Here is a 14,335-nt window from a genome sequence, read left to right on the forward strand (position 1 = left end):
ACACAAAGTGAACTAGGAGGCAAATTTACATCCATCAGATACAACTAATGGACTAACTTTTTAAAGTTCAGGCTATTGTGAAAGCTTGCAACATATCAGATATTGCTGTGTATTCTCTACTGACAAAATGCCAGCAATGGCTGACAGAGTGGAACTTGTGAAGTGTTAATAGCAGGTGTTTTCTATATGTTGCTAGAAATCAAGAGGTTTATAAGCAGGTTGCAAGTCCAGAAGTGAGTTAAGATGAAAAGTCCAAACACACTAACTTAGGAGGGATCAAGACTCCATATGGACTAATTTAACACTTGCCTCTGGGTAGCAGTTATGTTGGTAAATATAAAATTATATTAGACATTAGCACCAGTACAGAACACACTCTGCGTAAGATTCAAATCATCAGCACAAGTTATTCATCATTAAAAACCAATTACCTCCTTCCTAATAAGATGTCAAACTAGTAGGTAACTAGGTTAATAAATCTAATTCAAATGAATAACTTTTATACTGTACATCTCTTTTGGAAGTATATGGGAGAGCTAATCAGCAAACAGCAGACATTTTATGATTTTAAGATTTTCAATATTTTAAAAACTGGACATTACTACACATAGGTAGAAAATTACTGAAAATGAGTGACAAAAATTTTTTAAAGCTAAATAAAATTCCTTTTCTGCTTAAAAATAAATATGGCAGAAGATTTAAAAAAATCCTAGAAAACCTGTTTATTGATTATTCTCTACATGTTTACTAAGTGCGTTGACACTCCCATTCAGGAATCCATTATTAACCTACTTTTCTAATATAGGAAGAGGTAAAAGATACTTATTATTTTCTGTGGAACAGTCATTTATCAACTTAAGACCAAAACTAACAGCAATGTAGGAAATTAGGCATCAATAAGATTTTTGGCTTATATTTCATGGGTGGTGCTGCTGTTCCAACCTTAGAAAGTAAAGCTGTCTGCTTTCCAAATTCCAAAAAGTAACACACTCCCACATCTTACCATACTAACCAGGCCCTTTGGTTTCTTTAGAACGGGAAGGAATAAAGGATCATTGATTATGGGTATATAATTTTGATTTGGAACCTTTCACAAACAAATCATATCGAGTGGCCAGAAGCAGTTTATGAATTAACCAAATCAACTTTGTTATACCCACCCTGTTGGAGGGTGAAAAGCCCAACACCCATAAAACTATTTCACCTGACAGGATGTGTTTTTCAACAATAAGTAGTTTAAACAACTTTCTATTAGACCGTAAGGTGTCTAGTTTGGTTTTTGAAATGGGAAAGTCACACACTTTTAAATATAGTTGAAATTGTCAATCAATTATAAATTGAACTTAATGAACTATGCAGGAGCAAGGATTAATAAACCAATGTGCTTTGAATTTGTTCAAGTCTGATATTTCTGTATATAAAGATTTAGCATATAACAGCTATCATGAGAAGTGAAAAAGGATTTTCCCCAGAAATAAAAATATTAAAACTAAGTTAAAATACGTAAAGTCATTAGTATTCCACATAGCATAAATTTTGACAATCAGAGTTAACATGTCCCAGTTGACCATATGTGTAAATGCAAAGCAGGTACTAAAACGGATATTATGTCCAATATTTAAAACCGGTCTGTAACTGGGGGAACATCTAAATCCTTAATTAAAAAACACAAATGAAGTGAAAGCTTTAAACTGGTACACATGTTCACACCTATATTTCAAGTTTGGAAATGCATATTTGCAAGCAGCAATACAAAATATCCATGAAGTAATGCATAATCTCTGAAAATTATGAAAACATCCCTGCTACCAATACATTTTTAAATACAAAACTGACTACCATATTTGTTACTTCTGTGTAGCGAGAGAAGTTCATTTTCAAAACAGATAAAATTCAGTCTGTAGGTGTGAATGGTATGAATGACAGTCTTTTTTCTTTTTATTTTTTAATTTCTTATACGGTTGGGATCCTTAAGCATGCAAAACCTCAGAGAAGTAGGGTCCACAAAGGAACCAGGGTTATCTTATGGCATCCAGTGAAGCCAGAGCTGGGAATGCCTCTGGGTCATCTACATCAGGAGCAGAAGCACTTGACTGAAAAAGAAACAAACCAAAATTAATAATGCTCAAACCCTGAAAATAAATTGCCAGTGTCTACATGTAGACAAGAACTCTAAAATACCTTGAAGTTAAAATACTAATTAAATACTCAAATGTGTCAAACCTTTTAAAGGCAAAATTATGGATCAGACTAGGGCCACAAATATTTGCAATGAGTCTTGCCCTAAATTTCTATCAAGATCTAGGAAAATTCCCTAGTAACAGCCTGGGTTATTTTATTTTTCTAATACTCATACAAGTGGATTCACATGGGATATGTGTGGAAATTCTTACTTTGTTAAGCATTTCTGTATTTTCTCCACTTGCTAAATAATAATGGCAATAATTTGAAAGCAAACCGATTACAATTATTTAAGCAGCACATTCATCAATTTTAGAATGGGACCCAACTGCCAAATGCTATTTATAACGTACAAATAACAAAACAAAACAAAAGAGTATTGAAAAGGTCCACATACATAACATTTTGGCTTTAAAAACACCTGATATGAAGGGAAGAAACAGAAACAAAATATCACTACACTGGTACTGGTGACCATAAAATCTGTAATATTTAAATTGCCACTATAATCAAACACTGGCAGACCCAATCAAGCAAATGGGTCCCCCAATTTGTGTATCAGTTGTTCAGAATTCAGGAGGACATCATGATTGTATCCTAGATAGACAATAAGAGACAATGAACTAACTAAAAGGTTTTCTCAAATAATTTAGTTTAATAATACCTAGACATTAAAAGCTTGAACTATGACATCAGACAGATCAGAGCTCAAATATATCAATTACTAGGGCTTATATCAAAATATTTCTTAAGAACTTGTTTTGTGTAGTACACTATATGCAAGGCATTGAACATGACAAAAATTAGGACAAAAATGAATCCCACCTCTTACGTAACAGTCTAGTAAAAAAAAAAAAATAATCAAGAACTAAAAAGGTGTTCACTAGACCATCATCTAGTGAGTTTCACACAATAAACAAGACACAAAGGTTATGTTAAACTGAGACCTAAAAAAACAGTGAAGGCAAAGGATATAGGTTAGCATTTCAGGTAGACCCTGTCAAAGGCCAAGAGTTAACTTGGTTCCCTGTACTGAATTCCTCTTCTGTAAAATGAGGATGTCAACATAGTAACATGAATCAAATGACATAGCACATAAAATGCCTAGCATAGCACCATGACCAGCATCTAATTAAGTATTCAATAAAGTGTGGTAATTTATTCTACTGGCAGCACCATTTAGTCATTTAAACTTTAAAAAATATATAACCAAAAATGTAGTTTCTTTTAAAAAATTCTTTTTTTTTTTTTTTAACTTACTGATTTTAGAGAAGAGGAAGAGGGACAAATGGAGAGGGGGAGAAACAGATAAACACTGACTTGTTGTCCTACTTATTTATGCATTCATTGGTTGATACTTGTATATGCCCTGACTGGGGACTGAACCCAAAACCTTGACATATTAGGACAACACTCTAATCAAGTACCCAGCCAGGGTCTACCTTTTTTCCTTCCAATATGTCCCCCAAAGGACTTTAAACGATTTAAAGAGGTCCTTGAATTAAAAGAACAAAATAAATCTTTAAAACTTACCTTGTCAGTCCTGCTGCCTCGGTTTGGACGTCCTCCACGCCCACGGCCACCTCGTCCTCCCCTGCCACCACGTCCTGGGCGGCCAAGGTCTCCAAAATTGATCTCCAGCTGAGACGTGATATCATTTGCTGGCTTCCGGAAATGATGGTCCATAACCGAATCTTCAGCGTGAGCCTGAAAATTTAAGTAAAGGCCACTGGATGATTACTAGGAAAGTAATGCTGCAAATTTCGGAATAAGCTTTCTTCTGGGCCTAGCGGTTGATCAACCTATGAACCAGGAGGTCAAGGTTTCATTCCTGGTCAGTCAGGGCACATGCCCAGGTTGCAGGCTTGATCCCTGGTAGAGGAGGTAGCCGATTAATGATCTTCTCTCATCGCTGATGTTTCTATCTCCATCTCCCTCTCTGAATTCAATAAAAGTATTACTTAAAAAAATTACAGGTGATATTGGCAAGTCTCAATTAGAGGTATCTAATCACAACCACTCAAGTGACTGGGCCTCATCTCAAACCTAATGAATCATAATCTTTACCAGTACATTTAAAATATGCATTCAGATTAGGATTCCCATCAAGGAACCCCTGATAAAGACATGGATAGCATGTAAGGCTTCTATTAATGATAATGCTGAATCTTTAAGTTCTAAAGAAAACTTTATATTCTTCCAACCACAGGTTAAGAAATTGTGTACAGACTTTTGTTCATACACTTTTATATGTTCTTTCATATAAACAGGAGAGCTACAGATTCAAGTGAATCACAACTTTATATAAGGGAACCTTGAAAAACTGCACCCAAGTAAAACTACGCCTTAAACATATTAAAGGAACCATCTTAAAAATGAAAACGTCATGTTTGTGAAATCCAGATCCTTTGTATTTATGTAATAAGCTACATGACCCAGTCTGGGGGAAAAAAACAAAAAAATATATTACAATTGTTAATAACTATCCTTAAAGTACAAATAAATGTTATATTTGTATCCATGCTTTCATCCCTTTAATCATCTAATACCAAATTAAGTGTCAGACCAACCTAAAGGCAATAGAAGTCTTTGTAAAGAAGCCTAAAAGATATGTCCAAAAAATTGCTAGCAAATTAAAGTCAATTACATATACTGTCTAACTTTTAAATGTTTGCTATTGCAAAGCAGTATCAATCTATTAATCAGAAGCTTTTACAATTTTCTAGAGCACAGAAACAAAAAAAAAGTCTAAGTTGATATACTACTGAAACAATCTAAAAGGTTTTACAATATAAAGTCTGAATGTTGAGGACACATCCCTAACCTTTGAGTAACTAGTAGGATAAATTGGCAAAGCATATGAACGTGTCTTAATAGTGAAAATGTATTGGTTTGTTATTCATAACCAATTTCACATTTTATAGTTTCAAAAATATCTAATCATATACATCACCTTGTATAATTATTTCTGAAAAGCACACTGGAAAATAATACTTAAAACTATGATACCTAACCTGGTCTATAAAATACATGAAGAGGATTCAGGATATTATTGACTCACCTATAAAATTATATCACAATTTTGTATGTGTCTTGTTCTGGAGAAAAGTTCTATCAGGACCTCATAGCAGTTACAAATAATTGTCTCAAAGGTGCCCAATAAATCTTTCTCATATTAACCTAAGTAGTTTAATAATTAGTTCAACAATCTCCCCAAGGAGAATTTTCAAAGTTCTTTAATCTGAAATCCTATTTGTTTTACCCAGATATACAAAACAACTGTATCTGCAAGAACTATGAAAAAATAACCACATGTTCTAAACTTTTGTTCTGTATGACTTGACACTTAAAAGACAATGTCCTCATTTATACTATTTTTATAGACTGTTTTTAAAAAACACCTCTAAATCTAGAAAAATATTTAAAACTCTTCAACCTGTTTCATTTCAAAATGTTTCCAAGTTTGCTTCACAACTATTTTTTAAAGAAATTAAAATGTATTAAGATCTTATTGCATCTTTTTATTACAGGTTGCCTTCATAACATTTTAACTTTATAACTAAAATATCATACTTACACAAGCTCTAAAAGGATGTAGCAATGGGACATTCCTCTAAGAATGTGCCCCAAGGCTTAAGCAGAAGATGCCAAAGTAAAAACCACCAACATATCTTTCTCATTAGTTTCCATGTTTTGTAAGTAAAGGAAACCTATAAATTAATTTTCTGGTCTTTACATCATTCCTCAATAAAGGGTAGTACCATTTATTGAAGAGTCCTGACCATTAAATATGGCATAGGCAGACAGTTTCAAGTATTACATACTGTATAAAGGCACTCATTTTATTGTAGGTTAAGCCACATGAAAATGCCAACCTTTCAATCTAATACAAGTCCTTGAATTTAGGCATGATTTTTAAAACTTTGAAAAGACCGACTGTATTTATGAAATATAGTAATTGTTAAGATATATATTGACTAATAGCTTTTGGGGATAGGGACTATCAGATTGAATATAACAATAAATAGAAGGACTAAATTTCTTAAAATATGCAGTTTATTTTCCTTTTTGAACAATTTACCTAACCCAATGACACTATGCAAAGCTTTTCTTTTTTATAAAGATAATAAATAACAAAAATTATAAATGTGTTGAATTGTCAAGACACACCTAAAAATTTTCCAATACCACAAAAATTAATTTTACCTCTTCACTCTTTGACTTATGAAGAACAAATCCCTTCTTCCACTGACCATCAGCACCTTCGTTTGGTTTTCGTATATTAAATTCTACTTTTGCCCGGTCCTTATTTTGAATAGCCTTCCACTCATCCAAAGTCATTTCTTTTGGACCCTCTTCCTTTACTTCTTCAACTTCGTTTTCCCTGTGAAAAGATGGGAAATAAACATACAATGCACCTTTTACTAGGTGGCTGACAAAAATCTGTATTACTTGTAAGAAGTTAAATCTTGGTAAATCAATCTTTTAGGGAAAATTATCCAAGGGTGAAAGGATCATAATTTTTGTAACCCAATGGCTAACATTAATTTCGTAGACACCAGGTATTCAACGCTTGTTGTATTAGTGAAAGTATGGATAAGTAAGAAAAATACAATTCATCTTCATAAACTTTTAAATGCTCATCTATCAGTAATACAACCTGGAATTGGCTTTACCAAACATAAAGAGAAACATCAACTGGTTGCCTCCCATACACACCCCAATTGAGATTGAACCTGTGACCTAGGTATGTGCCCTGACCAAAAATCAAACCCGCTACCTCCTTGGTGCATGGGATGATGCTCCAACCAAGCCTCCCCCGCGCTGGGGCTAAAATACACATTTCGTAAAACAACACTACTTTCTCTTAAAACTGTACCGTTACATAATTAAAATATTTGGCCTAACTTCTCCTAAAACAATTTTTTTAATTTCCCACAATACATAACTCATGTATCATCTAGAATGCCTGTGAACCACACTTCACATTCTAAAATATAAAAAGAACTATTCCTCTATCCTTTATTTTAGGATAACGCTGATGGCAAAACAAAAAAATCTTTAAAACCCAGGTTTATACAAATCCTAGATTCTATATATGCCAATTTTCAAACCAAACTGAGTGTGGGCGGGAGACTGAGGTTTCACTAGAAATAAAACTCTCCACAAAACACATTGGTTTCAATATTTAATAGTAAATTAGTTATTTCTAAATGTAATTCTTAGATTATAACTATTATATGAGTTTCCATTTTTGCAGAAAGAAAGCCTAGAAATCCATTATTTTAATCTAATATCAATTTCCAATTGTCACCAAACAAGTTGTTTGCTATTTTGGGAGCTCTGCTTTTTTCCAAAGATAGCAGATGATCCAGTTAGCCTCAGAGCTCAAATATCTCTCTCTTCTATGCTACTCTGTACTGTTTGACTAATCCTACCTTAAAATTTCAAGTTTACATTGAATTGATGAGATTTGGATATAAGGTCCAGCTGTTAGTTTACAGATGAGAAAGCTAAGAAAAAAAAGTCCTAGTTACTCCTAAGTTGTGACAGAGCCAAGATTGTAATGTAACTCAGCACATTTTGCCACATGGAACCATGACACCTACCTTCAAGGATTATTGTAAGGATCAAGTGAGACAAAACAAACGCTCTGGAAACTACATATAAGGGAGTCAAAGTCAGCCAAGCACTGCTTTATAAATTTGTATTTCCATACACAAGATACAATACTATGTTCAGATTCTCTCCACTCCGGAGACTGCTCTTAATACCATCATCATAATCTTTTTTGGACCAAATACCCTCAATTTCATTCCTGGGTCCTGAATTAAAGATCTGCTTCCAATACCCTATCAATAATGAATGATTTCCTTCTGGTAGACATTTATAATCTTTGCAGGTCACACTTACGGTGATTTAAATATGGGCTCTTTATTAAAGGAAAAACGGTTGTATTGAGCATTGTGAAGTACTCAATATTACATAAGGCTCATTTATGCATCCACAATTTCATTGTTTTACCAAATAAATTATTCTATATAGTTTCATATAAATGAATTTATCTAAGTTCAACACATCATTTAACACCATCTGTTTTTTCTACTGTCTCCAATAATAGCAAATGTATTATTCCAATAAACCCATGGAATATGATACCCTAATAATTAGTAATAGTTCACTGTAAGAGCAATTCTTCCTTAAGAAAAAGCAAAGTTTAGAAAAGCATCTCCTCCGATTGATTTGAATATGCCCCAGTTAAGATTTAGACCTAAGTAATCTATAATTCAAGACTTTAAACCACAATACCATAAGAAATGACTGGCATATAATTTCTGCTTTGATTGATGGAAACTAGAGAAAGGCATTAAATTATTTCTACCACCATTAACTTGAAACTTTAAAACTCTCTCACCCTTGAATAAATAAAAACTTCAAAACCAGGTCTTCTACCTAAAAAGACTCTCACACAGACAATGAAAAAGATTAAGAAATCTATTGAATAACATATTCTGGCATTTGCTCTCTTCATATATTTTAAAGCAAGTCAATAATGCTATGTTCCAAATTCAATGTTGATGGAAAATAAATTTCAAAGAGGTACAATTTTAAAGTCACGTTTCCTAGTTTTAAACTGTCTCAAAATAAAACCTGCAGTTATAGATTCCAAAGTATTTTGAACTATGAGTTCTATATACAACTTCTCTTATTTCAACCATTTGGTCTAATTTTTAGTAACCCCCAATTTCAGATCCTAGTTCTCACCTATTTGATGTCTCTGAACAGCTATCACTTGAATTACCCATTACTTATATATCTATTACCATTATCTCTATCAAGGTTAATTAGGTAAAATGCATAGCATCTTATTCTCTATTTTGAGGTTACAATAGTTAATTTTTGTGCTTGGGGCTAGCAGGTTTTACTATCTTCCCTTATTTTTTAAGACAGCAATGGTAGTTTTAAATAGAAATAACCATTTCTATTTTTCAAATCATTAGAGCCCAATATACCAGTATATACATGTGTAAAACACTCCTCTATATAAACACTACTTGATTAATTGGGGTACCCTGAAAGTCTCTTCTGTTAAAAACCCATCAAGTAACAGAATTAAATCTATATGCTTTCTTGGTAAAAACCCAAACTGATTTCAGTGACGGAGCATTACTACTATACATAAACCAACTTACTTATTTTCAGTGTCTGCAACTGGATGTTCTTCACCTTCTGGTGTTTCCTCAGTCACATTTGGTTGCTCCAAGTCACTGCAATTATAAGATATTTGTTTCTGAATGTATTTTGGGGACTCTCTAAGGAAAGAAAGAAAAAGAAAGGCATCTAGGTCCATTTACATGTAGCTGAAGAATTCATTATACAAAAATATTTTAAAATCCTCACATTCCCTGTGTCTTTTCCTACTAAATGTATACTCCAGTAGACCTTCAAGAGGAAATAATTTAAAAATGTGTACTGATCCAAGTTATAGTATTTTACTCAAAAAGAAACAGGACAGAAGTTAGTTTTAAAATAATGCCTCACTTGCTTATCAAATTTTTCTAATAACCAGAAGGGTCAATAGCTACAAACTATTAAAGACATAAAAATAAGAATACCCAAACAACTTCAATGCAGGGTTTCAGAAAAAGCTATATATACATATGAAAAGAAAAACTGATATCACATATACTGAAATATGAAAAAATTGGTCACTTCATACAACTATAATCTAAACATATCCAACAAGAGGTTATCTTGTATGGAAGATATACAAGATATTTAGCTATAAGAGTTATTCCATTCTTGTCGCAGAGACAAATAATATTTAAGAGTTATGGGCGAGCCTCTAGTAAGGTATAGGATCAATTTTATTAAAATTATTTTAAAAAATCAGAATACCAACGTTAATTCATCTTTGACAGTTCCCCAGTTGTGAGATCCGCTACCTCCACGTTTGTCCTCGTGCTTCAGACCACTGTAATGTGAGAAAGAACTAAAAAAACTGAGTTAACATAATACTCTTTAATTCTAGAAATTCAAAGTTTGTTTTATTAAAAAAAAGTAGACTCAAATATAATATAATAAAAACCAATATAAGACTTACGATCTATCACTTCCACTATGCCTATCAAATTCACGTTTGCCACGAGAGTCAAATCCATCTCCTCGGCCCATTCCGCGTCCACGTCCTCCTCGACCTCTTCCAAGACCACCACGGCCTCGGATAGGCCGGTCAATAATCGGTCTATTAACAAATAAAGATTATATACATCCCAGGTTTCCAGAAAAAAGAATAGGGAAATTCATTCAAAGACTCAAAAATACAGGAATACATTTATTGGCTCATAAGCCAACAGTTATAAACACATGTTTTAGAAAATTCAAAACAGTCTATTTCTAAACACATGAAGGAAATAAAAACAACTAGGAAGCTACTCCCACAACAAGAACATTAATTTTACATTTTCTAAAACTTATTAGTGCACATACTTTTTATTGTTATTCGTTTACATAATAACCTAATAAAACTACTATTCATCAATACATTTAATAATTAAAATAAACAAATCTAACCTGCAGAATGAGTAATCTGCTTTGCTATAAACAATACAACAGAACTTTCCTGTTAACATCTGGGGACAGCAAGAAAAAGAAATTGTCTATCAATTCAACTAAGTGTTTCACTACAAGGGATCTAAGGTTGAACACTAAAAACTGCTATTGAAGTAACAATTCAGATGTTTCTTTGTAAAACTGATAAACATAACCAGCCACACTGCTACCTGGCAATTATTACCAATTTATAGCTTTGTGTTGAGACTCTATAAACTGACAAAACATGAAGAGATTTGAAAAAATCTTGCCTATCAACTGAAAATTCTCCTCCTTCACCCTTTTCTTCAAGTGGCTTTTCAAATCGTCTTTCACGAGGTGGTCGCCGTTCTGGTCTCCTATCAATTATTTTCCCTTCACCCTGAAGTTGTTGATCAGGTCTTCTTCCAACACGTCTTATTCCTAAAATGATAAATAACCAGCATAAGCAAATTATTTTTGCAACTCAAAAATTTTAGGCCTAGACTTAAAAAAAACATGTTAATCTTCAGGTCCCCTAACTAGCACTTACTGTTGAAAAAGGCAAACACTGGGCATATCTAAAGTGGAACAAAGTACTTTAGAGAAACTCCTATTTTAAATAAACTTGTTTCAAACTTCTATCTAGTTTGCCAAGTCACTTTCACCCCCTAAAAGCATTCTCTGCAACTGACTTAAAAGTTACCTGGGTAGCTGGCCATTTCTCCTCTCACTTTTTAAAATGCCAGTCTCTTACTTTAAAATTCTAAATTTAAAGAAATTTTAGGCAAATGATACATTTTGGCTTTAAATACACCAAAGATAACACCAGCAGCCATTCATAAATAACCAAGCAAATTCATACACATTCACATTCAACAGATAAGGACCCTAAAAAAAATTTTTTTTAAAGTAAAGGCCACACTTTTAGTTTACATAATCTGGAGGGGGGAAAAAACACCTCAAGTGTAAAAAAAAAAGACTGATAATCCTATGAAATTACAAAATTGAAAGGAAAACAACTAGCATCTAGGATTACATATCCAGTCTAAAATAGCTATTTAACCAGAAAAAAGTACCTCCTCTATTAGTTTTTACATATGTTTTATACACACTACACCTAACAGAAAAACTGTTATGCAACCTCTAAAATACTCGATATTTTACTATTATGGATGGATAACATTTCTTTTGGTTTGTTCTTACCAGTGCATTTACCCTGTTAGTATCTAATGCCAAGAAGCAACCAATATGCATTACTGGTGGCCTTAAGAATAAGTAGATTGGTGGTTAAACTCAAGTCTGTAAAATTCAGGTATGCCATAATTCCCAAACCACAATTTCTGTCAAGGCCAAACAGCAGCCAAGGAACTGTTTTTGTAACAAGATCTTAAGTTGATTTACCCTGGTTCTTTCTAAGAAAGTGGAACACAATCAAGATTCACCCAACTGTTTAAGTAGAGTAAAACAGTAAGTACCAAACTCTGATGAAATTTTAAAGTCCACTCCACATAAACTCTCAGTGTAGGCACATTGTTAGATCTTACACCAAGGCATCTTAAATAAATTTCATCAGAGCTAAAGTGCATTGGGGTGGAGCTTGGAACCAGTCTTTATAATGATATCCAAGCCAAACACACCCAAATGAACAATGGCTTATTTCCCCACCCAATATTCAATATTAGGCTTACAGAATCTAAAAAACTTACCAAATATATTCAACCAATAGTCATCATTTAAAAATGCATGCTTCTCTTGATATATTTAGCTGTACATGCAAGCTCACTTGATTTTCACTAGATACCAGGCTTTTAATTAAAAACAAAAAACATCACATTGGTCTATACTCAGTGATAGTCTGTAGTGTCAATTCTCAATTCTTCAAATGGACAAAAGACTAGCTACAAAGCTAATTCTTATAATATGAACATTAAATATATATCTAAGGTAGTCTAGCACTATACCAGGACCTTTCTTCAAAAGCACAGAACACAGGATCAGGCTAACTATCCTTCCCCAATGCCCACAACATCAACTGACAGCAGGATCTCAAAATGAGTTTTTTCATTCAACATTTTCCCTTTATTTATAAATGTTTTATGCAATTTAAAGTTAGGAGTGCTCTGAAATACTGATCTAAGGAAAATGTTGATAGCTAATATGGGAGATTTCCCGAAGACCACTGAATTATAAATGTATGAAGCAATTCCCTAACCTTTGTAACTTAAAATACTAGTTTCCAAGTAAGAGCTTATTTCAAAGATGGGCTTTATGATCAAAACAACTGAGGGATTTCAAACATGCTTCATCCTTTGAACATTCAAAATGGGTGAACACACCTACCTTGCACATTTTAGATTTACGATTCAGACTCAATTTTTTCATGTGCTTTCTTGGGATTATTCTGATCAAAGAGGTAAAGATGAGCAGTTTAAATAATTACACAAGCTAGTCAAGCGAGTGTTCCTTAACACAGAAATTAAAACGATTTATTCAGTTGTGATACAGGTTGCTGTCAGTCTTAGTTGACAAAACAGATATTTGGCTTACTCGGTGTACACATGCTTTCTAATACTCCAACTTGTGCTTCCCCGGACCCACAATTTTAGTACAGGAATTCTTTTGTTTTATTCACCACTTAGTTCTTTATGTCAAAACCTCACAGTTCTAGTTAACACACACACACACACACAAACACACACACACACACCAAAACCCTAAACCAAAATATAATACACGTGTTTAAATTTAAAAAAAGAAAATTAGTTGAATGTTAAGGAATCCAACTTAAAGCTAATGAGAAACAACTCCTTTCCGGAGCACGTGGCAGCAAAGCGAGATTTCAACGTTGACTGTAGAAAACCAACCAAGATCCGGAGCCTGGCTTATTTGCTGTGGATCCCGTCTGCTTTTTCTGGCCCCCAACTGTTTTGCTTGTCCCAGTCACCACAAAAGACAAACACGTAAATGCGTGAGAACGCAACACCCAAGCTCGGGACACTCGGGTGAAGCGTCCGGCGTGACCTGGAAGCAGCTCCCGCCGCCGCCAATGAGACGCCGAGCACGCTTCCCGCACGTGTGGAGGGAAAGCTGCACCCGAGAGCTCCCCGCGGCCGCTGGGCGAGCGTGACAGCCAGTGCGCTCCTCTCACCACGCGGCCGGCGCGGAGCCGCCCCACCTGAAGCGCGGGGGGCGGAGAAAGGGTCGCGACCAGAGGGCGACCCCCAGGGCTCCCTGCAAGAGCCCCTCTCCATTCAGAAGCCCCGCGTCTGCGTCATCGCATGCAGCCCAAAGCCTCCCCTTCCCAACAGCTTCACTCGCTGCAGCCACTTACCAAGTTTAAAATAGTGGAGAGGGTGTGTGTGTGGGGGGGGGGGGGGGGTGTACAAGGAGGCGCATGGGGCACCTAAGACAGGTAGCTCACGCCGCAGTACCTGACCCCCAGCTTCTCACCGTCGTGGGACAAGATGGCAGGACAGCAGCCCAAGCCAGGCAACCGCACCTCAGAGCAGCAGAGAGAGCGAGCTCTGAGCGGGAGGGAGCCGGGGACCCCACGCTTCCCGGGAGCCTCAGGTCAACACCC

General features: G+C 34.8%; 1 protein-coding gene and 1 long non-coding RNA gene across 5 annotated transcripts in view; both read right to left on the bottom strand.

Annotated features, from left to right (window-relative positions):
• Positions 1–1,494: 1,494 nt before the first annotated feature.
• SERBP1 (SERPINE1 mRNA binding protein 1) overlaps positions 1,495–14,335 on the bottom strand; it is a 13,531-nt gene continuing 690 nt past the window's right edge. The window contains exons 2-8 of one of the 4 annotated variants that reach the window (XM_005868048.2): positions 11,046–11,196; positions 10,286–10,426; positions 10,085–10,156; positions 9,375–9,449; positions 6,388–6,565; positions 3,715–3,888; positions 1,495–2,093 (exon numbers count right to left, since the gene is read on the bottom strand). In XM_005868048.2, coding sequence (XP_005868110.1) covers positions 2,019–2,093; positions 3,715–3,888; positions 6,388–6,565; positions 9,375–9,449; positions 10,085–10,156; positions 10,286–10,426; positions 11,046–11,196 — 866 coding nt within the window. In that variant the 3' untranslated portion in view covers positions 1,495–2,018. Of the gene's footprint in view, positions 2,094–3,714; positions 3,889–6,387; positions 6,566–9,374; positions 9,495–10,084; positions 10,175–10,285; positions 10,427–11,045; positions 11,197–14,335 lie in introns of all 4 variants that reach the window. The other 3 variants (XM_005868046.2, XM_005868047.2, XM_005868045.2) reach the window with 3 other exon arrangements.
• LOC106726389 lies at positions 12,133–13,428 on the bottom strand. The gene is made up of 2 exons (XR_001362456.1): positions 13,096–13,428; positions 12,133–12,560 (listed from the first exon to the last, which is right to left on the bottom strand). It is a non-coding gene; the product is annotated as an uncharacterized LOC106726389 (long non-coding RNA).

This window comes from Myotis brandtii, unplaced genomic scaffold, assembly GCF_000412655.1.
Source record: "Myotis brandtii unplaced genomic scaffold, ASM41265v1 scaffold26, whole genome shotgun sequence".
NCBI classification, from domain to species: Eukaryota; Metazoa; Chordata; class Mammalia; order Chiroptera; family Vespertilionidae; genus Myotis; species Myotis brandtii.